The following is a 26875-nucleotide window of genomic DNA, read 5'->3' as shown; positions in this document are numbered from 1 at the left end:
GGTTGGCTGGTTGAATGCATGGCCTCAGTGTCCACCCCTGACACCCGGGCGTCACCCCACTCCTGGCCTGCGGGCTCCTCCTGGGTGCTGGGAGGGAGAGCATGGGGGAGGGGGGCCTGGTGGGACCCCCACCCTCCTTGAGCCCAGGGGAGACTGAGAACCAAGGGGACAAACCCACCCTGGAGCATGCAGAGATGCTCAGCCTGGGGAGGGGAGAACATGCAGGGAGGCAGGCAGCACCTCCCACTGTAGCTCAGGCCACAGGCCATGTCCCTCTCTGGCCCTTGCCGGGGCTCAAGCAGCCTGGTGCCCAGTGAGCATGCAGAGGGAGGAACTGGAAGGCTGCTGACAGAGAACCAGGGGGCAATCAGGGAAGGCTTCCTGCAGGAGGTAACAGGGTAGCGGGCCTGGGGTGCGAAATGGGCAGTCTCGTGGCTGGGCCCTGGGTCTCTTGAGTGGAGCAGAGGCACATCCAGGAGGGCAGAGCTTGGCCTGGAGCCCACACACTCTGCCGCCCTCACCACCCCCCCCAACCAATGCCCCGCCAGCTGGCGCTGAAGAACGCCCTCCGCTACTTCCCCCCGGATGTCCAGGAGGTGCTGGCCCCCGAGTTTGCCCAGGAGCTGCGGCTCTACGGCCACATCTACATGTATCGCTTTTGCCCCGACCTGGAGATGAGGTGAGTGCCGCAGGCTCGGCTTGGCCCCCTGGAACAGAGGCCTTGCTATGAAGTGCACCTCCTCTGGGCTGGAGCCTGTCCAGTGGTGGGGAGGGGCCGGCCGAGAGCACCTCCTGCTGGTGGGAGCTCCAAGTAGGGGCACCTTCTGCTGATGCCGGGGCTGGCCGTCCACGCCGGCAGGGCCAGGGGCCGGGCTGGGACGAGGCGGGACCTGAGCTTCCAGGCACCCGCCCCTCGACTGGCCTGGCAGCTGGACCCCTTGCAGGGCCTACCCAGTGGAGCAGTACCCCTGCCGGACGAGGGCGGCTGCAGCCATCATGCTTATGATCATGAACAACCTGGACCCAGCCGTGGCACAGGTAACGGGCGGGGTCAGCAGCGGGAAACCAACATGTGAAACACACCAGCGCTCGCAACACCTGCTAGCTTTCTACTTGGAAGCAGTGACAGACGCGATACAGACGCAAGTTGCTGAGTCCTGTCCAGATGTTTGTGACCCCAAATTCTCCAGGCCAGAACACTGGAGTGGGTAGCCTGTCCCTTCTCCAGGGGATCTTCCTGACCCAGGAATCGAACCTGGGTCTCCTGCATTGCAGGCAGATTCTTTACCCACTGAGCTATGAGGGAAGCCCCGAGGGGGCTGCAAAACCATTGCGGGGAGGGCTCGTTGCCGCCTCTCGGGCGCCCCCGCTTGGTCACCGCCTCCTGGCACTGGCACCATGACAGCCGCCTTGGCTCAGAAGGTGTCACTTTGCACCTGATGCGTCCGACTCTCTGCGCCCCCCTGGGCTGCAGCCGGCCAGGCTCCTCTGTTCATGAAATTCTCCAGGCCAGAACACGGGAGTAGGTGGCCACATGAAAACTGAAAAGGAACAGGCTGAATACTACGGTTGGTTGCAGTATATCCAAAATATCACAACATGTAATCATATAAAATCAAGATATTTTATAGTGTTTTTTTTCCTACCAAGTCTTTGAAACCAGCGGTGGGTGTCATGCCTAGAGCTTGTCACGCAGGCCGTGGCTCAAGGTGCGAACGCTGCTGACAGCAGCGGATGTGGCCACATGTGCCCATCCTGGTGTCCTTGCATGCCAGCCCGTCCTGCAGCACCCGTATTCGAGAGAGGACAGCCTTCAGGGGGACCTGAGAGTTTACATGAGGGCAGGAGGGTCCCAGGATGCAAGCACTCTGCTGAGCCCTGACTGGGTCACCCCCCAGCCCCCCACTCCTCCTCCAAGGGCCATTGGCCACTTGGGGGGCCATGACCACTGAGCCCAGCCAAGCTGCAGGCCTCCTTCCCCATGCCCCCATCTCAGGCGGCCCCGTGTCCTCCACAGTTTCCCCAGGAGCTCGTGACCTACGGAGGAAATGGGCAGGTGTTCAGCAACTGGGCGCAGGTATGGACCCTGGACTGTGTGGGCAGGCAGGGGCGGGCCCCCATAGGCCTGTCCACCACCTACCTCTGCCCCGGCCTCCGGCCTGGAAGCGCCTGGCAGACTGGCCCCGGGGCTCAAGCTCTGCCTCCCTGATGCCCGAGATCCCAGAGGTCAGAGGTCCTGCGGTGGGGCCACTGGAGGGCAGGGGGGGCCCCGTGGGGGGACTCGGGGCCAGTGTGGGGAGCCCCTCGTCACCCCTGTGCCTCGTTCCCTGGCAGTTCTGGCTGACGATGTCCTACCTGGCCCAGATGACCGAGGAGCAGACGCTGGTCATGTACAGCGGACACCCGCTTGGCCTTTTTCCCAGCAGCCCTGAGGCCCCCAGGCTGGTCATCACCAACGGGATGGTGGGTCCCGGGGCCGCGGGGAGGCCCAGCCGCCACCCACCTGCCAAGCCGTCGCCCCCAAAAGCCAGGGCGCGGCCCCCAGCCCTCCGCCCACCCCTCTCTTGCAGGTCATTCCCAACTACTCCTCCAGGACGGAGTATGAGAAGCTCTTTGCCATGGGGGTAACCATGTAAGTGCTGTGGTTCGTGCCTTGGCCAGGCCCTGTGGTTAAAACGGCACCGTGATGGTGACTTCAGCTCTGAAAAGGCCTCACCATCAAAGCTCTATAGCGAGATTCCGTATTTACACACTTCCTGCTCGTTTTCATGGATGTCCCTGCAACCTTCACACATGTGTGAGTGAGCAGATGTGCAGTTTGAATCCTACTTTTTGCAAGGGGGCTTCCCCGGTGGCTCAGACGGTAAAGCGTCTGCCTGCAATGCAGGAGACCAGGGTTCGATCCCTGGGTTGGGAAGATCCCCTGGAGAAGGAAATGGCAGCCCACTCCAGTGCTCTTGCCTGGAGAATCCCGTGGACGGCGGAGCCTGGTGGGCTACCTTCCACGGGGTTGCAAAGCGTTGGACATGACTGAGCGACTTCTCTTTCTTTTGCAAGGACTCAGGTCCTGGCTGCAAAGGGGGCGCGGTGATGGCTCTGGTCCCTGAGCCAGAATGAAGGGACACCGCCTGAGTGGATGGGGCCCCAGGGAGCACAGCCCTGGGGGAGCACGCCCCACGGCGGGCTTTACCCGCCTCCCTGGTGGGTGGTATTGTGTCCGCACAATCATCCTATCCACACAAGGTTGCACGGCTCGGATAACCACGCCCCATTTATCAGAAGAGGAAGCAGAGGTTCCCAGAGGCCCTGTGCTTGGCCCAAGTTCTGGGATTGGCTCGGAGTTTGGATGTGTGAGATCCAGGATCCGCCCTCAATCCAGAGGAGGGAGGGGGCCGGGGGCTGGTGGACCGGGTCCTCACAGTCACTGGGGAGCGCAGACACTCTCGCATCCCATCACGTGGCCAAAGATGCCAGTGTTGAATGGCCACCACGTGGCGCACGTGGGCGCCTCCTTCCCCGGATCTAGCCTAGAGGGCTCAGCAGGCCAGGGGCTTGCTCCCGGGAGCCTTGTTCTGTGGCCCGCCGAGTCGCCCGCTGACCGGCAGGGAGAGGGGCTCCTGCAGCCTGCCATGGGGCTCACGTCAGGTGCTGACATGTGGAGATGCCCCTGCCGGCCTGGTCGTCAGAATGGGCCCTTTATGTAAACGACAGCACCCCCTCGAGCGCTGTGCCCCGACTCTGCCAGAAACTAGGGGACTGACCTTTTCTGCAGGTTTCTGTTTTGATTAATTAACGAGCTCATCTTTGGCTGTGTGGGTGTCTTGCTGTGCGCAGGCTTCCTCCAGTTGCCATGAGCAGGGACTGCTTGGTGGTGGCTCTGGGGCACGCGGGCCCGGGTGGTGCAGCTCCCGGGCCCTCCAGCACCTTGGCTCCCCTGCCCTGAGGCACGCGGGGTCCTGCCGGGCCTGGGATCAGACCCATGCCCCTGCCTTGGCAGGTGGGCTCCCAGTGCCTCCTTCGGTTGTTGAAGGAGAATGTGCGATGCACGTGGGGGTGCCAGGGCGCCTCAGACCCCGGGGAGTGGGGCGGGGAGACGCCCAGCACCCGCTCACACCCCTGCGTCCGCGGGCAGGTATGGCCAGATGACGGCGGGCAGTTACTGCTACATCGGCCCCCAGGGCATCGTCCACGGCACGGTGGTGAGCGGCGGGCTGCGGGGCCGCGGGGCTGGGGGTGGTGACCCAGCGAGGGTGGTGACCCCTCCTGCTCCCCCACAGCTCACCGTGCTGAACGCGGGGCGGCGCTACCTGGGGCTCCAGGACCTGGCGGGCAAGGTCTTCGTCACCTCCGGGCTGGGCGGCATGAGCGGGGCTCAGGCCAAAGCTGCCGTCATCGTGGGGTGCATCGGTGTGATCGCAGAGGTGAGCCCGCAGGGGCAGCCCCCCGCCCCCTCGAGAGCCCCCCTGCCGCCCTTGCCCTCCCTGCTCTTGCCTCTGCCCTCCCATCCCAGCAAGGCAGTCACCCCTGCCTTCCAAGTGCCCACCACTGCTGGGCCTGGAGCCACGCTCCCAGGACCTGGTCTCCCTTGCCTTGGGGCCCTGAGGTCCAGCCGGGAGATGGTAAACCTGTGAATAAGTGAGCAGAGACCCCCGCCATCAGGACAGAGCTGTCAGGTCAGGGGGAAGAGTGGGCGAGGGCCAACATCTCTAGAGTCTCTTGAGCTTCCCTCCTGGATACAAAGTGGCTTCCCCAGCTCCAGCCCCCTCATCTATATTCAAGGCAGACAGAAGGGGGAATGCCAGCTATGGCTGACTCTAGCAGAAAAATAATGCCTTAGAAACTCGTTTTACCACATTGGTCAGTACGGGCTCACATGGATGTTGTCATCTACAAGGATGGAGGGAAGGCGTGAGAGGGCAGTTGGGATTAGCTGGGAGCAGGGCGTCTCCCTGAGTGAAATCCGGGTTTGTTGACGTGGAGGCAGGAGGCGGCTCACAGCAGCTCGTAGGGTCGCCCCGCCCTGTTGGGAAGGGGGTGATCTTCACCCCTGCCCCGCGGCCCCAGGTGGATGGCGCGGCCCTCATGAAACGCCACCAGCAAGGCTGGCTGATGGAAGTGACCGACAGCTTGGACCACTGCATCGAAAGACTCAGGTGCGAGGCCTGGCGCGGGGGAGAGTGGGCTGGGAATGCTTGACCTCTGCTCCTCACTGGTGGCTCCTGGGAGTGTGGAGTGGCCCGGTGCGTCTCCCACACACGCGGTCTCACGGACATCCGTCGTTCTGCGGGCGACCCCTCCGCTCAGCCACGGTTGGGCAAAGACCACGTCTTACGTTTCTCCCTTCTGTGCCTCGGTGCCCAGCCCAGAGCCTGGCACACGGGAGGCGCTGCTTGGAGCTGCTGAATCTCCACAGGATCCATCTGGACCTGCGGCTCCTCCCCACGGGGACCAGGCTGGTGCAGGGTCCCGGGGCCCTTCCCAGCTGTGTGCCCTCTGCTGAGATTTCTCAATGGGGACAGGCAGGGCCACCGGGAGTCCGCTCCTCAGATGCTGTCTTTGAAGCATTCTCTCAGCTGATTGCTCTGCAGAGCTGAGCACCTCCTGTGGGGGGAGTTTGCCTCGGCACAGAGGGCTTCACCTGCTGTGATGAGACCTGCCCAGAGGCGCAAGGGGACTTAGGTGACACTTTTTAAGAAATACTCCCATTACTGAGACTGGAGACTCTTTTGACACAGATCTTTGAAAACTTGCTGAAAACACTCCATTAATTACTGGAGAAATTCTAAACTCCTTATGTGGCAGGGAGGGTCCTAACCTGATCTGGCCATGACCCTGAGGGCACATCTGGAACACAGGTGCACACACATGGACTTGCACACAGACACACACTTGCGTGCTTACGGGCACGCACATGCTCACACATGTCCAACCGCTGTGCCGTTTCTGTCATCTCTGAATTTTTGTCACTCACACAAAGGTTGGGCACTTAACTCCCACAGTCACACACAGAAACACACACACAAGTCCAAATCAGAGTAACAGACGCTTCCGCAGCCGTTTTCGTGTATTCAGGTCTCCTGTTCCCCCAGACAGCAGGCCGGGGCTGCACCTTTGTCAGCCAGTCCTCAGTGAGGGCCCCCCGGTCCGCTGTGCCCCTCGGCCGGGGGCCTCATGGGTCCCCAGCCATATACTCACGCAGTGCTGTGGGTGCCTCCCGGGCCTCTGCGTCCTCACCAGCTGGGTACTGGGGTGCAGGATGCTGGGGTGTTGCCCTGGGCAGGAGTGATGGGGCCGCCTGTCCTGCTCCTGCCCCTTGCAGGGAAGCGAGGAAGACGAAGGAGGTGCTCAGCCTTGGTTACCATGGCAACGTGGTGGACCTCTGGTGAGTGGGGAGCTGGCTGCCTTGAAGACCCCCAGTGAGCCCTTGGCCGCGGTCCCAATGCTGGCCCGGTGCTCCTGGCTGTCATGGCCCTGGCACAGCTCACAGCAGACCCCCCACCCCGGCCACGGGTGCAGATGAGCCCCATGCCTGGCTACGGGGCCTGTAGGCCGGGAATACCGTGTGCCCTCCTGGATGGACCCTGAGCTGGGGCGCTGGCAGTACCCGCCCTGACCGGCCGTCTCCCCGCAGGGAGCGTCTGGTGCACGAGCTGGACACGACGGGGGAGCTCCTGGTGGACCTGGGGTCTGACCAGACGTCCTGCCACAGCCCGTTCAATGGCGGCTACTACCCTGTGCAGCTGGGCTTCGCAGAGGCCCGGAGCCTCATGGCCTCCGACCCCACTGCCTTCAAAGGCCTGGTCCAGGAGAGGTGATGCGGGCCCGGGCTGCCCGCGCGAGGGGTGGGGGTGCACACCGCCTGCTGGGGCTTTGGATAGGGTGGCTCTGTCCTCTGCCTGGTTCTCTCTCCACCAGCTGTGTGGCCTTGTGTAAGACCCTTAACCTCTCTGTGCCTCTGTCCCCTCCTCTGTCAGACAGGGTCATGAGTGCGTTGTTCCATGGGGATGTTGGGGATAGACTGGGGTGACATTTGCAAAACACTGAGGGCAGCTTCCAGCACCTCCGGGTGCTGCGTAGATGCTGGTAGAGGGGAGCCCGAGGCGCTTCCAGAAGAGGTCATTGCTTGTTCACCACGGGAGCCTGGGCCCCGTGCCTGGCTGGCTGGGACCTGTAGGCACTAGTTGAGTGACTGCCTGCAGGGTCTTCCCTGAAGGGAGAGAGACTCTGAGCAACCCCAGGGATGGGGGGCTTCCCAGTGGGAGGTGCTGGAGGTGGAGCAGGCAGGGGCGGGGTCAGCAGGGGAGGAGTCGGGAGGGGTCAGGAGGAGTGGAGTCATAAGGGGAGGAGTCTGATGGGGTGGAGTCCGGAGGGGAGGAGTCTGAAGGGGTGGAGTCAGGAGGGGAGGAGTCCAATGGGGTGGAGTCAGGAGGGGAGGAGTCTGAAGGGGTGGAGTCAGGAGGGGAGGAGTCTGAAGGGGTGGAGTCAGGAGGGGAGGAGTCTGAAGGGGTGGAGTCCGGAGGGGAGGAGTCTGAAGGGGTGGAGTCCGGAGGGGAGGAGTCTGAAGGGGTGGAGTCAGGAGGGGAGGAGTCCGCAGCGGGCTGAGTCGAGAGGGGAGGCCTCGGGCAGTGGTGCTGGCACTGGCGCTTGCTGACTGCTGACCGCTCCTTTGCAGCCTGCGGAGGCACGTCTCAGCTATCAACAGGCTGGCCCGGGAGCACTTCTTCTTTTGGGACTATGGCAACGCCTTCCTCCTGGAGGCCCAGAGAGCCGGTGAGGGAGGCAGGAGGGGGCCCGGGCACACTCACCTAGCTGCAGGCCTGGCCGGCCGCCACTGCAGCCAGCAGGACGGGCCTTGGCATGTCTTCTGGGGGGTGGCCCTGCCAGGCCTCCGCTTCGCCGGGCCTCGGTCTCTCCCAGTGACTCTGGGCCCATCTGTGCGCACAGGGGCCGACGTGGGGAAGCCGGGCGCCAACAGGACAGAGTTCCGCTACCCCTCCTATGTGCAGCACATCATGGGGTAAGTGGGGGCGCTCCCAGCGTCAGCCCTTAGACACGCAGGTCCGCAGACATGCTCGCACTGCTCAAGCCGCCTGCCGAGACCTGTGCTTGGTCCCAGGTGGCCACAGCCCCAGTCATGGGGTTTCCACCCCAGCGGGCAGGGGGAGAGGAGCTGAAAACCTGAGAGTCTGTGCAGCGTCTCAGGGGGAGAACAGGGGTTGGGGCCGTGCCTGAGGTCACCTCCGGAGAGCACCCCAACCTCCAGGTGCTCAGGGCTGACCCCCACCAGGTCCTGGACGCTGTGGCCGAGGAGCTGTCCAACCCTCAGTTGTGCCCCAGCCCCGAGTGGGTGGCAAGGGCCCCGTCCCTGCAGCCCTCGTGCCTTCCTGGCCGACGGGGGCCTGCTGCAGGGCGAAGACAGGGTGGAGTCTGCCCCCGGGCAGCTGGGTGGGGCGGGAGGCCCCCGGGTGTGCAGGAGAGAGGACTGGCGGGGGGCGGGGGAGGGGGTGAGAGAGGCCAGCACCCTTCTCAGGTTCATTGTTGGAAGGGAGAGGGCCAGAGTGGGGCCATGACCACAGGCTGGGAGGGGGGGGGTCCCCAGGGGGCAACAGGAAGGGAGCCCAGCAGAGGCTGGGTGGGCGCGAAGCCTAGGGAGGGCCTGCACCCCTCTGCCTGGAGCCCCCTCGAAGGTCCCAGCAAACGGGCCGAGTTTCTGTTGATTGTGCACTCCCGCCTGGTTTTCAGGTTGTCTCTAACCATGGTTTAGGGAAGCTCTGCTTGTCTGCGTCCCAGCTCCCTGCTCCTGCAGCCAGAGAAGCTGCAGCTCTGGGAGGGATGCTGTGGTGATGGAGGGGGCGGGCAGGGCTGGGACCGCTGCACCTGCTGGTTGAGAGGCTTCTGGCAACCTTGCTGGTCGCCGACGCTCTGACTCATGACAGAGGCCCCGTACTTTGTGTACAGCCTTCACCCCGTCATTTCTGGAGCATCTGCAGCCTCCCTGACCTTGGACCACGCCAATCCCAGCTCCTGGGGCTGCGGCTAGCCCGAAAACCAACCCCCCCCCCCCCACCCGCCGGTGACGAGCCGTCTGCCTTTGCAGGGACATATTCTCCCAGGGCTTTGGGCCTTTCCGCTGGGTGTGCACCTCGGGGGACCCCCAGGACCTGGTGGTCACAGATCGGTTGGCCATGTCTGTGTTGGAGGAGATTGTTGCTGGCGGAGGTGAGGCTGAAGATGCTGGTGTGCGGGTGGGCCCCCTGCCTGGCAGTGCCCGGAGCCTGGACGCAGGGTCCACCCCCCGCCCCCCCCGGCCCCATGGGCACAGGGCACATTCCCTGGGGTTGCCTGTGGACGGTGCTCGGGCTCCTGTAGCCAGCTCTGTGCTGACCTGTGCCGCCCCCTCCACGTGTCCAGGCCGCTCTGCTCTCTCCACATCAGAGCTGCCCCAGGCTGTCTGTGGACACAGCGTGGCTCTGCTCCCCCCCGTGGGTGGCCCTGGCCCAGTCGCAGACCCTCCTTGTATAGTGGACGGGGCAAGAGGACCCAGTTACTTTATGGCACCTCCCCGGCCCCCTGCCTGCCACAGCTCCTGCCCTGTTGCTCTGCGGCTTCTCCCTGGGCCCAGGCAGCCTTCTCTGTTGGTAGTGGGTCAACCTTTGCAGCTTATTGTAAATCCTCCGGGGCCAGTTTCACCCTGCCGCCCACATCTGGGTTGACTGAGCTGAGTGGCAGGGGCTTAGGGTCAGGGGACCCAGGAGGAGAGCCTGATGGGCAGGGCCACCTTGTGGGCAGAGTCACCCCTACTGGCTCGGGAGGAAACTGAGGCAGTTCAGTTCTGCTCAGTCACTCAGTCGTGTCCAGCTCTTTGCAACCCCATGGACTGCAGCACACCAGGCCTCCCTGTCCATCACCAACTCCCGGAGCTTGCTCAAACTCATGTCCATCGAGTCGGTGATGCCATCCAACCATCTCATCCTCTGTCATCCCCTTCTCCTCCCGCCTGCAATCTTTCCCAGCATCAGGGTCTTTTCCAATGAGTCAGCTCTTCACATCAGGTGGCCAAAGGAGTTTCAGCTTCAGCATCAGTCCTTCCAATGAATATTCAGGACTGATTTCCTTTAGGATAGACTGGTTGGAATCTCCTTGCAGTCCAAGGGACTCTCAAGAGTCTCCTCCAACACCACAGTTCAAAAGCATCATTCTTCAGCTCTCAGCTTTCTTTATGGTCCAACTCTCACATCCATACACGACTACTGGAAAAACCATAGCTTTGACTAGATGGACCTTTGTTGGCAAAGTAATGTCTCTTTAATATGCTGTCTAGATTGGTCATAGCTTTTCTTCCAAGGAGCAAGTGTCTTTTAATTTCATGGCTGCAATCACCATCTGCAGTGATTTTGGAGCCCCCCAAAATAAAGTCTCTCACTGTTTCCATTGTTTCCCCATCTATTTGCCATGAAGTGATGGACTGGATGCCATGATCTTAGTTTTCTGAATGTTGAGTTTTAAGCCAACTTTTTCACTCTCCTCTTTCACTTTCATCAAGAGGCTCTTTAGTTCTTCGCTTTCTGCCATAAGGGTGGTGTCATCTGCATATCTGAGGTTATTGATATTTCTCCTGGCAATCTTGATTCCAGCTTGTGCTTCATCCAGCCCAGTATTTCTCATGATGTACTCTGCATATGAGTTAAATAAACAGGTTAAGAATATACAGCCTTGATGCACTCCTTGCCCAATCTTGAACTAGTCTGTTGTTCCATGTCCAGTTCTAACTGTTGCTTCTTGACCTGCATACAGATTTCTCAGGAGGCAGGTAAGGTGGTCTGGTATTCCCATCTCTTGAAGAATTTTCCACAGTTTGTTGTGATCCACACAGTCAAAGGCTTTGGCATAGTCAATAAAGCAGAAGTAGATGTTTTTTATTCTGGAACTCTTGCTTTTTTGATGATCCAGCAGATGTTGGCAATTTGATCTCTGGTTCCTCTGTCTTTTCTAAATCCAGCTTGAACATCTGGAAGTTCATGGTTCACGTACTGTTGAAGCCTGGCTTGGAGAATTTTGAGCATTACTTTGCTAGCATGTGAGATGAGTGCAATTGTGTGGTAGTTTGAACATTCTTTGGCATTGCCTTTCTTTGGGGATTGGAATGAAAACTGACCTTTTCCAGTCCTGTGGCCACTGCTGAGTTTTCCAAATTTGCTGGCATATTGAGTGCAACACTTCCACAGCATCATCTTTTAGGATTTGAAATAGCTCAACTGGAATTCCATCACCTCCACTAGCTTTGTTTGTAGTAATGCTTCCTAAGGCCCACTTGACTTCACATTCCAGGATGCCTGGCTCTAGGTGTGTGATCATACCATTGTGATCTGGGTGGCCTCCTCCAGCTTCTGGATGTTTGTACAGCTGCAGACCCTCAACCTGCCAGGTGACTGCTGGTGTTCCCACCGTAACCACCCTCCAGGGGCGATTTCACGCAAGCGAGGCTCCGCATGGAGCGGGAGCAGGGTGTCCCCCAGCCAGAAAACCTCGGGGCACAGCTCCTAGTAAGGAGCAGGAACATCACTAAGTGATGTGGGAACATTACCTTCATTTTTAATACAATTTTTTCAGTTTATTTGACTGAAACTTTATAGACATCTGTAAACCACAGGCTCACAGAATTCCTGCAGATTTAGTAGTCTGTTCCCACGAGCACCTTGGCGGACCCCCCTCTCCAGCCCTCCACTCTTTTTTTTTTAATCCCTCCACTCTTAACTGCCTGCCTGTCCTACCTCGAGAGGCCTCAGTGCCTCTGTACTCGATGCCCCCTCTGCAAAATGCTGTTCCCTCAATTCGATGTAGCTGGCTCCTCTTTAGCATCTTGACACTTGCCTTGAGTGTCACCTCTCCAGAGAGGCTCCTGGTCCCCCTGACCCCCCACCCCAGTCTCAACTGCACTTGTTTCCTTCTTGGCCTGCAGTAGTCTTGGCTCTGGAGCCTGGCACGTAGCAGATGCTCCTTAGATATTCACTGCGAGTCGAGTGCTGACTCGCCCAATTGCTGGCATTGCCATTGCCAGAAGTCAGATGGGCTGGCGGGAAGCTGGGGATGGAAGCATCCCGACCCTGCTCGGCGTCCAGTGGTGGGTACAGACGGGTGCCTTAGCCCAGCGGCCTTGCAGCGGGAGTGTATGCCCCCACCGTGGGGGCAGGGGCTCTGGTACCTGTGACACCCCCCCCTCCCCACCGCCTGTAGTGACCCCGGCCGTGAAGCTCCAGTATGAGGACAACATCCGCTGGATCCGGGAGGCTGCTAAGCACCAGCTGGTGAGGCTCCAGCTGGGGGGGGGGGGGGGGGGCGCGGTGTGGACCTTGCCCCAGGTAAGATGCTGCTCACTATCTGAACAGCTTGGGGAGGCCCTACTGGCCACCTCGCCCAGGGGCACTGTACAGAGAAGCCTTTCAGAAGGTGGCCTGGACTCAGGTAGCAGAGGTAGCGACCTGGGTCAGGTAGGTCCTTCCTCCCATCATGGCCCGGCAGGTCCCTGGAGCCAGACCTCCTGACTTCTCAGCTGTGTGACCTGGGGTGAGTGGCTTGGCCTCTCTGGGCCTCCCCTCCCGTCTGCACAGTGGATACTGGAGGTGGTACAGCCCCTGGCTGTGGTGCGGGGCTTGGAGCAGGACCTCTGCGGGGCCAGGGCAGGGCAGATGGGTGTTTCTATGCCTGTGAGCATGATGACAGATCAGATGACCCAGGGAGTTGGGGGTAGGGGGTGTTGGCAGTGTAGCAGAAGGGTGCCTCTGAGGAGCTGACTTGCAAGTTCAGGCCTAAGCGGGGCTGGGTCGAGGGGTGACAGTTGGGAAGCAGAGGGACCCCCAGCCAGTGCACAGGTCTGGGGAGGCAGCTTGGATGCACCCAGACCAAACAAAAGACAGGCGTTTGGTTCTGATGGCTGGACGCTGCCACGTCTGCACCAGTGAGTCCTTGGCCTGGGGTTCAGCCACACCTGCCCTGAGCCCCCGTTCCTGGGCTTCCCAGTCCAACCCCATCCACCCAGACTGCCGCCGCCGCCTGTACCAGTGGCTGCATGTGTGTTTCTCCGCGGAACCCCTCATGCCAACCACCCAGTGCCTGAGATGTCCAGATGTCCACGGCGGGGCCGCTGGACTTGAAGACCTGGGCCTGGGGAGGGTGGGGCAGGAGGTGGAGATGGGGGCGGGGCCTGACAGAGACGCACAGTTTGTCACCTCCCAGGAGAGAGTCTGTCAGCCTGGAGCCCCTGGGGCTAGCCCTGCGGTGACTGGTCAGGAGGGATATCTGCAGTAGACGCCCCCAGACTGCGCTAGACACACGGGCTGGGCATGAGGCTGGGCTCCCACGACTGCCGTCCAGCAGCTGGGGTCGTGTCTCCTGAGCATCACCCTTCTCGCCATAGGTGGTGGGCTCCCAGGCCAGGATCCTGTACTCGGACCAAAAAGGCCGTGTGGCCATCGCCATGGCCTTCAACCAAGCCATCGCCCGTGGGGAGCTCAAGGTGGGCGCCCCGCCAGGCCAGCCCTCAAGCCCGGGCTCCGCTGTGCGCCCTGCCGTGAGACTCTGGGCAGTCAGGGGCCATCTCTGAGCCTTGTAACCTCAAAGCGTGGCTTCCCCTCCAGTGTTTCAGGCTGTCTTTGTCGAACTGTCCCTTTCACATGGCGACAACCCAATCCGCCTTACTCCGTCTCCCTAGCGGTCAGCCCCGCCTACCTCGCTCGGCGCAGGCGCACAGGGCGCTAAAGCTGTGGGCGGTACAGCTACGGCGCTTCATCCCTCTCCCTCTCCGCCTCCGCCTTCCTCCCTCCTTCCGGTCAGCTCCGCCCACCTCGCTCTGCGCATGCGCGCAGGGCGCCTCTTCGTCCCACCTCCCTCTCCGTCTCTCCCTCCTCCCGCCTCCTTCCAGTCAGCCCTGTTCACCTCGCTCGGCGCATGCGTGTACGGCGCGTCTTCGTCCCCATCCTCTCCTTCCGCCCTCTCCTTCCTGAGCGCCCGCCCCCCCCCGCCCCGGTGCAAACCTTGCTCCATCACGGGTCTCCCGGCAGAGCACAGGGCAGACAGGGTTCCCCCCGGTGCAGGTGGAGGGACACTGTGGATGCGTGGGCAAGGCCATCGGCCCACGGGCTGTGAGCGTGCTGCGCTCCGCGGGTGAAGTGAGTGAGCAGAGCGCGTAGGCTCAGGACTGGGCTCCATGCTGCAGGCGGAGCCGTGAGTGTCCCCGGCGCCAGCGCACGGGGCTGGGGGTCCCGTGCAGAGCGGGGTCAGGCCCGGCCTGCTGAAGCGCTGGGCAGCTCCTGCGACCTCCGATGAGCGCCAAAGCCCCGGCCTGTCCCTGCAGCCCTGAGATTGGGGCTCCGTAAAATGGGCGTGGTGACTGTGGACAGGGTAGCGGTGACTCTGAGCCAGCATCTGGGGGCGCACGGGCTCTGGGTGGACAGAAGGGGCATCTCTGGGCAGTCACAGGGGGCGAGGGGCGTTGGAACCCCCTGCGCCCTCCTGCAGAGGGTCTGCTTCCCAGGGTAGTCCAAAGGGCGTCTGACGTGGCCTGACCCTTGAACTCTGCCCCGGGCCAGGCAGTGGACACCGCCGCTGACCTTTCATGCCCTTCCACACCGCAGGCACCGGTGGTCCTGAGCCGAGACCACCATGACGTGAGTGGCACCGACAGCCCCTTTCGGGAGACCTCCAACATTTACGACGGCTCTGCCTTCTGTGCAGGTGAGGAGGACGGCGCGTCTAAAATGTGTTTCTGTTGGATTTGGATTTTATGTAAAAATCAAGTGGTTCATTCAATCTGTCACGGTGCTGCGGAAAAGGCTGCTGGCTTCTGAGGGGCCAAGGCCCAGGGTGACCAGCCCATGATGGAGGCGGCTCTGGGACACTGGACACAGTTGTAAACATCAGCTGGAGCCAGTGGACCGGGCCGGTGGAAGCCCAAAAGCTGGGCACGGCTGGCCCCGTCACTTGCCAAGGGGTCTGCAGAGGGTCCTCAGGGTCCTCGTCTGTGACACGGGGCCAACAGCGGGCCCTCCTCTGTTGTGAAGGGTGCACTGAGTTCTAGTGTGGGAGTCATGTCAGCTCCCCCAGCCCGGGTTCTGTGAGGGGCTGTTACCATCACACAGAGAGCCTTCTGCTCCTGGGGGCTTTCTTGTCCCCAGCACCCGAGGCTGTGGGGTTCACACTGTCTTTCCTGATGTTAGTCTTTTCTGTCTTCTTTCTCTTTCCTTGATCAGCTTGGCTATACATTTTTCAGTTTTATTGATCTTCTTAAAGAAGTTTTTAGTTAGATTTTTTTCTATTACTTTTTTGCTTTCAAATTGATGGATGTCTAGTTTTATCTTTACTATGACCTTCTTCCTATTTACTATTTTAGTTTAGTTTGCTCTTCTTTCTCCAGTTTCATAAGGTTTTCTTTTCTAATAAGAATATTTTAATGTTATGAATTTCTCTCTAATCTTCCCGATTTTTGCAAAATATATTTTTATTTTCATTCAGTTCAAAATACTTTTAAATTTCCTTTGGTACATCCTCTTGGAACCATGGATTATTGTGAAGTATCTTTTTAAATTTTCAAATGTGGGGAGATTTTTCAGTTAATCTTTGTGTTACTGACTTCTGAGTTAATTCCAATATAGCCTGAGAGCTTACTTTGTATTCATCCTGTTATTTTAAACTTGTGTTCAGGGTTGTGTTGTGGCCTCGAAGGTGGTCTGTCTTGATGCACCTGGGAAGAACATGTATTCTGCTGTTACTCGGGGGCTTGTTCTTTCTTATTTTTTTAAAATTTTTAAGCAGTTTTTTTGATGTGGACCATCTTTATTGAATATGTAACAACACTGCTCTGTTTTATGTTCTGGTTTTTTGACCGTGAGGCACATGGGGGTCTTAGCTCCCCAACCAGGGATGGAACCTGCACCCCCTGCATTGGAAGGTGAAGTTTTAACCACTGGACCACCAGAGAAGTGCTGGGGGCTTTCTCTACATCTCACCTAGGTGAAGTCGGTTAATAATGCTCCTCCTGTGGTCAGGACCCTTGCTGACCTGCTGACATGTCCCCTAGATGACCGAGAGTGAGGTGATGCAGTTCCCGACTCTGCATTTGTCTGTTCCCTCCACAGTCGTCCTCCGCTGTGCCGTGTTTTAAAGCTATGTTGTCAGGCGTGCCCTTGTTTATGTGTTTATGTGTATTGTCTCTTCTTGGAAAATTGACCTTTTTACCATCTTGTGACGGCTCTCTTTATTTCTTTTTTCGTTTTAAAACATTTTTTGGCTGCCTCATGCGACACGTGGGATCCTAGTACCCTGACCAGGGATCAAACCCCGGGCCCCCTGTGTTGGGAGCGCAGAGTCTTAACTGCTGGACCACCAGAGACGCCCCTTTTTATCCTTGATACTGCTGGCTCTCACGTTCTGTGACATTAATGTAGTTTACATTGGTATTCTTCGGGTGTAACAATTGACCGCTAACTTAAAGGCTGGAAGCAGCATGAGCGTGTTCCCTGAAGTTCTGAAGACCCGATGTCTGAAATCAATTTCTCGAGGCCTAGGTCGAAGTGTGGGCAGGGCCCCGATGTCTCAGGAGGCAGCCAGGGGCGGGTGGGTGGCTCTTTGGCCTTTGCCAGGTTCTGGAGCTGTTCTGGGGCATCTCACAGCCCCATGCGAGATGGAGTCATTCCCAGGACCCCGCCTCTTCTCTGCGGGGGCTTTGAGGAAGAGCCCACCGGGGCAAGGCCCTTTGTCCCTGGCCCGGGGGCTGGTATCAGGGCGGCTCCGACTCTTTCAGCAGGTCCTTGGACAGTGGTGAGGCTCGGTTCCGCCTCTGTGCGGGTGCCTGTCTGCCTGCAGAGTCCTGTCTGGCTGCCTGCCCTGGGGCCTCGCCCGGTGATGCCCCGGGCAGTCCGCAGCGCGCAGCTTGTCCCTCGCCCGCTGGCTTGTTTCTCTGAAGGGTGGGACTGATGCTGTTTGTCACTTGAGCGACAGTTCCTCCGTCCTCGGTACCTCTGGGGTGCTGCCCCTGTGCCCGTACTGGGCAGGTGGCAGTGGGCATCGGGCACTCGTTCGGTGCTCCCGCTTCACTGGGCTCTGAGAACGCAGTGTCTGCAATTCCTACAGTCGCCCTCCCTGGTTCCTGTCTGAGCCCCCGACCCTGGCCCAGGCTGGCCGCCTTGCCAGGGGCTGACCGTGCTCTCTTTCTGCAGACATGGCCGTGCAGAACTTTGTGGGCGATGCGTTCCGTGGAGCCACCTGGGTCGCCCTGCACAACGGTGGTGGTGTTGGCTGGTAAGAAGGTTCCTGAGGGCCAGTGGCGCAGGTGGGGGCTCCCCGGGAGTCTCGGGGGGCCCTCCCACATCCCGCGCCTGTCTCTCCAAGCTCCCTCTACTGAGGGCTCCTTGTGTGAACTGGACGTGGGGGCCCTGCCCAGCCTGCCCCGTGCAGTCTCCTGCCTCTTGCGGGACACTGTGAGTCGTCCTTTCCCGTGTGGTTCTTCTGCTGCTTTCACATGTTCTCCAGGGAACCCTTAGAGTCATCCTGGCCCCGTCCTTTGACTTCGCCAGGGCGGCTGGGCTGGGCAGCGGCAACCTGGATCTGGGCTCCCTGGCTCCTGGCCCTGCGCTGCCCAGCCAGGCCTGTCTCCAGCCCAAGCTACAGGCCAGCTGGGGTTCTGGGAGGCTCCCTCCTGGACCATAGACGAGTGCCCTTGCGAGGTTGTCCCTGATTCTGCACCCAGTTTCAGCCTATGGGCGTTTCCAGCACCGGGTGTCCTGCAGCTCAGCTCATCTCAGCTCAGCTCAGGCCCCATGCTTTCAGCCTGGAGATGACACCACATCCCGCAGCTGGGGGCTCAGTCCCTCAGGGCCAGCCCCCTCCACTCACCGCCCCACTTCCTGACCCTGGTCACAGGCCTGCAGCGTCACCTGTGCGCCCCTCGCCCCCAGCTGGAGATCACAGGTCCCTACGGTCCCTACGGCTCAGTTCCCCTGCTTTGCTGGAGCAGCTCACGGAAGGCAGGGATTTCTGAAAAAAATGACAAAAGACATCAAAGGGTGTGAATCAGTAGCCAGAGGAGGAGGCGCATGGGGTGAGCACGAAAAGGATCACCTGACCGCAGGGGCCGGGGCAGGCACAGCCACACATGCCCGTGTTCTGGTTCCCCAGCCGGCCACTCTCCAGGCCCCTCCTCTGGGGCTTCCCTGGAGGATCCCTTCCACGGGTGTGACTGACTCCATCACTGGCCACGGCTGACTGGCTCCACCTCCAGCCCTTCCCCCTCTGCCGTGGTCAGGGCCTGGGCCCCAGCTTCCAACTGTGGGTCACAGGGCGGCTCCTCCGGCAGCCAGCCCTGCCCGCTTGGGTGAATTCCCAAAGTCACCTCATCAGCAGGACGAAAGACACCTTCATCCTGCTCATCACAGGAAATTACAAGGGTTTAAGGAGCTCTGTGCTGGGAACTGTGGACAAAGACCAAACGTTTATTTCTCATTATAAGTAACAATGTCCCATTTGCTGCTGAGAAAAATGAATAACTGGTGTCCATCCTAAAGGAGATCAGTCCTGAGTATTTACTGGAAGGACAGATGCTGAAGCTGAAACTCCAGTACTTTGGCCACATGATGCAAAGAACTGACTTATCTGAAAAGACACTGATGCTGAGAGAGATTGAAGGCGGGAGGAAAATGGGACGACAGAGGATGAGATGGTTGGACGGCATCACCAACTTGATGGACTCGGTGAATGGGTTCTGGAGATGACGGGATTCCTCTGGCGGGGGCCAGTGGTGGAGCCAGTGGTGGAGCCGGGTCTGGATTTATATCTTTCGTCCCCAGATTCCTGAAATAGGAGCCAGAACGGCAGAAGGCAGGCGGGGCAGGACATGAGGGCCTCGGGCACTGCTCGCCATGGGGGCCCCCCCACCAGGCTGCCCCCAAGGCTCTGATGGCGCGGCCTGTGAGGCGCTGGCACCGAGGCTGTTAGTCATGGTGCCCTAGGGGGCTCCTTTGGGAAATTGCCTAGGTTGACTGCAGAATCCGTGAGACACACACGTGTGTAATTTAATCCACCACATACTCCTGCAAACATTCCTGGAAATGCAGTGGGAAAACACCCCCCCACCCCCACACACAGCCTTCCTTCCAGTTTCAGCTGCGTCTCTTGCTTCCAAGTCACGGTTTGCCCTGACGTTTCTGAGTTTGCTCCAAGTTTCCCCACTGCGTGTCAGCTCCCTGTTCCTGAGCCGATCCGTGTCAGCACTGGGTTCCCTACAGGCCCCACGCCCTGCCCCGTCTGTTCTGACCATGTGCTGAGGTCTGGCCCATGCTGTCTGCCCCATGGTCCTAGCCGGTGGCTGCCGTGTGGATGGGGACCACGGGCTGCAGAGTGGGAGACTCAGTGGTCAGGCTCTGGTCTTGGCTGGTTGGCCAGCTCCATAGAGACAGTGGGCCCCAGTCCCTCCGGGTAGGGTGTGCAGGTCCCTGTGGGTGGGACCAGCCCCCAGGCCTGTGTCTCTGAGGAACAGATGCACTGTCCAGGTTCGATCCCTGGGTCGGGAAGATCCCCTGGAGAAGGGCATGGCAACCACTCCAGCATTCCTGCCTGGAGAATCCCATGGACAGAGGAGCCTGGCGGACTGCAGTCCATGGGGTCTGGGACTTCACTTTATCCAGATACTGACACTGTCTCCCTACCAGAGCACATCTTGAAGCCAACTGTGTGTGGGCATCCCTGAGGGGCCTGTTAATATGTGGATCCTGACGGCAGGTCAGGGCGGGGGTCTGCGTCCCTGCCCAGCTACGGGTGATGGTGCCATGGGGCCCCTGGGGGTAGCAGCCTGGATTCTGAGGTGACCTGTCCGCACAAGTCTCACTGTTTTTTGGGGACAAATGGTTGTGACAGCTGCATGCTTCTCAGGCTGCTAACGGTGAAGGCCCGTCACAGGAGCCGTGGCTCCTCCAGGGCCCACGCTGGTCTCCCAGGACACTTAACGTCAGCACCACTCATCAGCTCGATGGTCCCACCTCAGAGGCAGATGCACCCAGAGCTTGACCCTGCAGATGCTGGCAGCTCGGCCACAGTTCCAGCTCCTGAGTGAGGACTCCCATTTGCATAACCTCAGCTCCGGCCGCCTTCACACATCAGACCCGGGGCCCTGGGCTTAGTGGCTGAGAAGTCCCGACCCTGCTCTGCCCTGAGTTGCTTTCGGTCTCCAGGACCGTGTGGCTGAGTTCTGTGGGCTTTCCTGCTCATCTCACGGTGTCGAGTGTCTCCTTAGTACAGCCAGCACTGACCTTACGTGTGACCTTCTCCCCGGGACCATTCTCTGGCCAGTGACTGCTCCATGACATGAGAAGGCTCCCCGTCTCTGGTCGTCCTCCTGGGCCTAGGGCTCCTCCGACCGGGTTTGCAGAGGCCACCTGGAGCTGAACATCTTTGCCCCCTGACTGTCCGTGCCTGGGAGTGACCCTGAAACCCTTTGGCTTCTTGCAGGGGCGAGGTGATCAACGGGGGCTTTGGCCTTGTGTTGGACGGGACTGAGGACGCTGAGCGGAAGGCCAGGAAGGTGCTCAGCTGGGACGTCGCCAACGGAGTGAGTGACTGCCAGCATCCCCCAAGGCTCTCCCCTGTGCAGACTGCAGACCCTCCTCCTTCCCGAAAGGTCTTCGACCCTCCTGCCGCTGCGGTGTCTACCCCGAGCCACTGCCAGTGTGTCCCTCCACGGCAGACAGCCTGCGTTTCACCAGGGCTGTTTCCTGGCCAGCCTGTGTCCACGGGGCCACCGCCTCTGTGTGCATCTGAGAGCACAGCTGCATACACTCGTGTGTGTCCTGACACTCGTGTGTGTGTGTGTCCTGATGTGTGTGTGTGTCCTGATGTGTGTGTGTCCTGATGTGTGTGTGTGTGTGTGTGTGTGCTGACACGTGTGTGTGTGTGTCCTGATGTGTGTGTGTGTGTGTGTCCTGACATGTGTCTGTGTGTCTGTGTGTGTCCTGACACGTGTCTCTCTGTGTGTGTCCTGACACGTGTGTGTGTGCTGACACTCGTGTCTGTGTCCTGACGTGTGTGTGTGTGTCCTGACACATGTGTGTGTGTGTCCTGATGTGTGTGTGTGTGTCCTGATGTGTGTGTGTGTCCTGATGTCTGTGTCTGTGTGTGTGTGTGTCCTGATGTGTGTGTGTGTCCTGACATGTGTGTGTGTATGTGTCCTGATGTGTGTGTGTGTCCTGATGTGTGTGTGTGTCCTGACATGTGTCTGTGTGTCTGTGTGTGTCCTGACATGTGTCTCTGTGTGTGTGTCCTGACACGTGTGTGTGTCCTGACACTCGTGTCTGTGTCCTGACGTGTGTGTGTGTGTCCTGACATGTGTGTGTGTGTCCTGACGTGTGTGTGTGTCCTGACACATGTGTGTGTGTGTGTGTCCTGATGTGTGTGTGTCCTGATGTGTGTGTGTATCCTGACACGTGTGTGTGTGTCCTGATATGTGTGTGTGTCCTGACATGTGTCTGTGTGTCTGTGTGTGTCCTGACACGTGTCTCTCTGTGTGTGTCCTGACACGTGTGTGTGTCCTGACACACATGTGTGTGTGTGTCCTGACACTCGTGTCTGTGTCCTGACGTGTGTGTGTGTCCTGACACGTGTGTGTGTGTGTCCTGATGTGTGTGTGTGTGTGCTGACATGTGTGTGTGTCCTGATGTGTGTGTGTCCTGACGTGTGTGTGTGTCCTGACACGTGTGTGTGTGTGTCCTGATGTGTGTGTGTATCCTGACACATGTGTGTGTGTCCTGATGTGTGTGTGTGTCCTGATGTCTGTGTGTGTGTGTGTGTGTGTCCTGATGTGTGTGTGTGTCCTGACATGTGTGTGTGTGTGTGTCCTGATGTGTGTGTGTGTCCTGACATGTGTCTGTGTGTCTGTGTGTGTCCTGACACGTGTCTCTGTATGTGTGTCCTGACACGTGTGTGTGTCCTGATGTGTGTGTGTGTGTCCTGACACGTGTGTGTGTGTGTGTCCTGACGTGTGTGTGTGTCCTGATGTGTGTGTGTGTCCTGATGTCTGTGTCTGTGTGTGTGTGTCCTGATGTGTGTGTGTGTGTGTCCTGATGTCTGTGTCTGTGTCTGTGTGTCCTGATGTGTGTGTGTGTGTCCTGATGTCTGTGTCTGTGTGTCCTGATGTCTGTGTCTGTGTGTGTGTGTCCTGATGTGTGTGTGTATCCTGACACATGTATGTGTGTCCTGATGTGTGTGTGTGTCCTGACATGTGTCTGTGTGTCTGTGTGTGTCCTGACACGTGTCTCTGTGTGTGTGTCCTGACACGTGTGTGTGTCCTGATGTGTGTGTGTGTCCTGACACGTGTGTGTGTGTGTCCTGACATGTGTGTGTGTCCTGATATGTGTGTGTGTATGTGTCCTGGTATGTGTGTGTGTGTGTCCTGACGTGTGTGTGTGTCCTGATGTGTGTGTCCTGATGTCTGTGTCTGTGTGTGTGTGTGTCCTGACACGTGTCTGTGTGTGTGTGTCCTGATGTGTGTGTGTGTCCTGACATGTGTGTGTATGTGTCCTGATGTGTGTGTGTGTGTCCTGACATGTGTGTGTGTCCTGACATGTGTGTGTGCTGACACGTGTGTGTGTGTGTCCTGATGTGTGTGTGTCCCCCGATGTGTGTGTGTGTGTGTGTCCTGATGTGTGTGTGTCCTGATGTGTGTGTGTGTGCTGACACGTGTGTGTGTGTGTCCTGATGTGTGTATGTGTGTCCTGACATGTGTGTGTGTGTGTCCTGATGTGTGTGTGTGCTGACACGTGTGTGTGTGTCCTGATGTGTGTGTGTCCCCCGATTGTGTGTGTGTGTGTGTGTGTCCTGATGTGTGTGTGTCCTGATGTGTGTGTGTGTGTGTCCTGATGTGTGTGTGTGTGTGTGTGTGTCCTGGTGTGTGTGTGTGTGTGTGTGTGTCCTGATGTGTGTGTGTGTGTGTCTTGACACATGTGTGTGTGGGGGGTGTGTAGGGCCCCATCCCTGAGGGTTAGGGGAGGCATGACAGATGGGGGTCTGGGTGATGGGGGTGGGTTTACAGGATGTGAGTCAAACGGGGAGGGGGCTGGGGAGCCCACCTGCAAGGGGCCAAGGGTTAGACTCAGGCCTAGGAGAGTAGTGGGGCGACTCCCGGGAGCCCCCAGGACGGGGGCTGCGCTTCCTCCTCGAGGCCGGGAAGCCGGAGGGAATGGGTGGGGTGGGTGGGGTGCCAGGGCCATGTCCGGGGGCCCCTGACAACACAGGCCAGATGGGAGGAAGGGAGCGGCTGGGGAGGGCCTGAAGTGGAGCCGAGGTGGTGTGCTCCGGGGACCCGCGGGCTGGGCGGGGCCTGGCACCGAGGACACGCCCCTCCCACCCCTCAGGTGGCTCGCCGCTGCTGGTCCGGGAGCCCCATGGCCTACGAGGTCATCTGCCAGACGATGCGGGAGGACAGTAGCGTGGCGGTGACGCTGCCACACACCGTGGCGGACGAGTGTGTGCTCCAGGCGCTGCAGCAGTGAGGGGACTGGGCACCCCGCGGTGCCCTGCCCCCGGTCCTGCCCCCACCTCACATTCCCCAGCCCGCTGCTCGCCGTGCTCCCCCGGGTCCGGAGCTTTGCACACGGGTGTGCGTAGACGTGCACGCTCACACAGGCATGTGCACACAAGCATGTACGTGCACTTACAAGCATGCACACACGCAAGCATGCCCTCTTCCGTCTCACCACCCCAGAGGCAGTGTCACTGCATCCCCATCTTACAGACCAGCCAGTGAGGCAGGGCCGTCTGCTCTCACCACGCGGCTCCCCTGGGGACCTGGAGGGCAGTGAGGGTCTCCTTCAGTGTGGGGAGCTCAGGCCTGCCGTGGAGGGGACTCCAGGGGCTGGTGCCCAGAAGACTGGCTGAGTGGGGCTCCAGCTGGCCCATGGAGCGGCCTACAGTTCTTCCTCCCCCGGGCACAGGGTTCATTTGGCCAGATTCTCATCTAACATCCATCGCCCCCCAACCCCTGACTAACTGTCCACACCAGGGACCCACAACCTTGGCGCACAGACCAGCCTGGCTCTGACCATATTCCTCATTCTTTGTCCTCCGTCTTAGCTGAGCCCCTGCTGGGCCCATGACAGGCTTAAACTGAGAAAGACTTTGGGGATGGGTCTCCAAGGAGCCCCCCAAAAACTTGACACCCCCCACCCTTTGTGTCTAGTCTCAACCACGCCATATGGCCTGTCTCCTCCCCACTGGCCATTCTGCCTTTGTCTGAGCTCACAAAACCCCAGTGTTGTCTGGGTAGCAATATACACAGAAGTAGTAGTTGATTTTCCAGCCTGCCTAGTAATCAAGAATAAGCATTGACCTGGTTCCAGCCCAACAGACTGTGGAAGTCTGCTGGATGGGTCTCCTGGAAAAGCTGTAATAAAAATGAACTGATGTGGCTGTGTCACATTTTTGCTTTTGCCCCTTCTTTCTGCCAGAATCTCAGGTGTGATGCCTGGAAGCACAGCAGCTCTGCTGTGACCATGAGGGGATCACTGAACACATGGAGACTTGTGGAAAGGCAGAGGTGCCTGGGCTTCTGGCAGCGCTGGATGCTACTGTGCCAGTCCTGGGTGCCTTCTCCTTTCCTTGGTCCTCACCTGCTCAAGCCATCCTTGCAGGCTTCTGTTGCACATGGTGAGCGTGGGGTCCGGATGTAGAGGAGGGCTCCTGTCTCTCGCCATGGGCTTTCCAAAGGGGTCCCCTATCCTGGAGTCTGGGGCCAGAGTCCTGGGGTTGAAGATTTTTTTGCCCCCCCCCTTTTAAAGTTTTTTGACTTTGTCACCAATTTTTAGAAATTGGGAAATTTCACTTAAAAAAGCAAACTCAGGTTTTGAGTTACTTAAAGTCAGGAGAGTAAGTGATACTTGTTGATACAAGTCTCCTTGAAGGTCATGCTGTTGTATGGATCTGCACAAACATTCCCTGTTTCTCGGGGGAAATGTGTGTGTTCAGTGTGAAGACCAGGACCTCCTGTCATGCTTTCCGCCCAGCACCCTGAGCCCTTCAGGGCCAGGGCTCGGCCAGCCTCCGGGCAGCGTCTCAGGAGGCTTGTGGCCACGTCCGAGGGCTCCAGACCCTCCCTGGGCTCCCGCCGAGCCCACCAGGGAGCATGCCCCCTCCCCCCGTCTCTGCTGCCAGCAGGGAGAAGGGACGGCTGACACCGCCGCGGGGCCCAGGAGGACGGCGGAGCGGCTGACCACAGACTTGGTAGCTGTGGAGGTGCCAGAGAAAGCGTGCCACCCCCACGGGCCTGCGGCCACTGTCCCCAGCCCCTGCAGCACACCCCCAGTGTTCAGGGCGAAGGTCAGGGCATGTCTCTGCGCTCTGGGGAGAACGGGCGCAGCAGACCCTCGGTAGTCAGATATTTCCAGAGAAGTTGTTTATGAACCTGGGTTCTGGCCTCTTACCACAGTTAGGAAAGCACTAAAAACCCCTAGCTTAGATTCCACTCCCCACAACCTGCATCCACCTTCTGCCAGCCTTCTGTAAGGGAGCAGAGAAGCGTCGTTCACTCAGAAATGTGTTCATCGAAACATGAAGATAGGAACCAACTGGCCCTGGTGGGAGTGGGCCTGGCTGCCTTGAGAACTGCAGAAGCCTCAGGGCCCTCCCTGGCGGCCTCTGCTCCCTGGCGGCCTCTGCTCCCTGGCGGCCTCTGCTCCCTGGCATCTCGGACTGCCCGGGGAAAGACTTTCCCTGCTGGCCAGCCCAGGCCAGGGCAGGAGGGCTCTGCTCTGTTGCCCTGGGCTTTCCAGAGGGGACCCCTATCCTGGGTCTGGGGCCAGACTTGACTTGGGGTTGCGTTTTATTTGCCCCCCCACACCTTTAAAATTTGACTTTGTCACCAATTTTTAATAATTGGGAAATTCCACTTAAAATCCAGATTTGAGTTACTTCGAGTTTAGGTGACAGCATGCACTCGCCGCCCCTGCTGTCATCACCTGGAGGGCTCTGGGGCCTGGGCTTGTTTTATCCAACTTGCCACAGTCCCCACCAGCCTCTGGGACTTCCCAGGGCGCGCGAGTGGTAAAGAACCTGCCTGCCAGTGCAGGAGACAGAAGAGACATGGGTCTGATCCCTGGGTCGGGAAGATCCCCTGGAAGAGGAAATGGCAACCCACTCCAGTGTTCTTGCCTGGAGAATTCCATGGACAGAGGAACCTGGTAGGCTACAGTCCACGGGGCCGCAGAGAGTCGGACACGACTTAGTGATTTAGCTCACACACACGCCATTGGTCTCTATGGCGCGGCAGGCCGTAGCGTGTTTGCTGTTTATTCCTGGACAGGAGCTGTCTACTTCTTACTGGGGGGCAGGCCGCCTCATGACCGGAGGGCTGAACTTTTAGTTTTCTACCCCGACCTCCATGGAGGGGAGAGGGGCTGCCAGCATTTCACTTGGCACAATATCCTCAGTGTTCATCCACGTTGTCCCATGTGTCAACATTTCCCTCTTTTTAAATATTGAACAATCTGTTGAATCCATAATCACATTTTCTTGAGTTGGCCAAAAAGTCCCCCTATTCTGGTCATTTCATATGAATGGAATCACACAGTACGTGTTTCTGGGGGTCTGGCTTCTTTCCCTTGGTGTGTTTTCAGCGTTCATCTGTGTTGTAGCGTGTATCAGTACTTCACCCCTTTTTACGGCTAAATAATATTCCTTTGTACGGATAGGCCATATCTTGTTTACCCCTTTGTCTGTTCACGAACACTTACCTGTTTCCGTTTTTTAATTGTAGCAGTATGCTACTGTGAAGGTTCACATATAAGTTTTTCTGTGGATGGATTTTCACTTGTCTTGGATGTATGCCTGGGAGTGGAATTGCAGG

The 26875-nt window shown here is 59.0% G+C and overlaps 1 protein-coding gene across 4 annotated transcripts in view; it reads left to right on the top strand.

Moving 5' to 3' along the window:
- The window catches only part of UROC1 (urocanate hydratase 1), a 33051-nt gene extending 8600 nt beyond the window's left edge, over window positions 1–24451 (top strand). For 2 of the 4 annotated variants that reach the window (XM_070463504.1, XM_070463502.1), the window contains exons 2-20: window positions 594–679; window positions 945–1038; window positions 2018–2077; window positions 2335–2463; window positions 2571–2632; window positions 4133–4199; window positions 4278–4421; window positions 5065–5153; window positions 6320–6382; window positions 6632–6811; window positions 7673–7770; window positions 7945–8017; window positions 9098–9219; window positions 12235–12305; window positions 13415–13513; window positions 14631–14730; window positions 17211–17292; window positions 20494–20593; window positions 23391–24451. In XM_070463504.1, coding sequence (XP_070319605.1) covers window positions 594–679; window positions 945–1038; window positions 2018–2077; window positions 2335–2463; window positions 2571–2632; window positions 4133–4199; window positions 4278–4421; window positions 5065–5153; window positions 6320–6382; window positions 6632–6811; window positions 7673–7770; window positions 7945–8017; window positions 9098–9219; window positions 12235–12305; window positions 13415–13513; window positions 14631–14730; window positions 17211–17292; window positions 20494–20593; window positions 23391–23528 — 1857 coding nt within the window. In that variant the 3' untranslated portion in view covers window positions 23529–24451. Of the gene's footprint in view, window positions 1–548; window positions 680–944; window positions 1039–2017; window positions 2078–2334; window positions 2464–2570; window positions 2633–4132; window positions 4200–4277; window positions 4422–5064; window positions 5154–6319; window positions 6383–6631; window positions 6812–7672; window positions 7771–7944; window positions 8018–9097; window positions 9220–12234; window positions 12306–13414; window positions 13514–14630; window positions 14731–17210; window positions 17293–20493; window positions 20594–23390 lie in introns of all 4 variants that reach the window. The other 2 variants (XM_070463503.1, XM_020881353.2) reach the window with 1 other exon arrangement.
- The last annotated feature ends 2424 nt before the right edge of the window (window positions 24452–26875 follow it).

This window comes from Odocoileus virginianus, unplaced genomic scaffold (genome assembly GCF_023699985.2).
Source record: "Odocoileus virginianus isolate 20LAN1187 ecotype Illinois unplaced genomic scaffold, Ovbor_1.2 Unplaced_Contig_3, whole genome shotgun sequence".
Lineage (NCBI taxonomy): Eukaryota > Metazoa > Chordata > Mammalia > Artiodactyla > Cervidae > Odocoileus > Odocoileus virginianus.
This window is presented reverse-complemented; position numbering and strand designations above follow the sequence as displayed.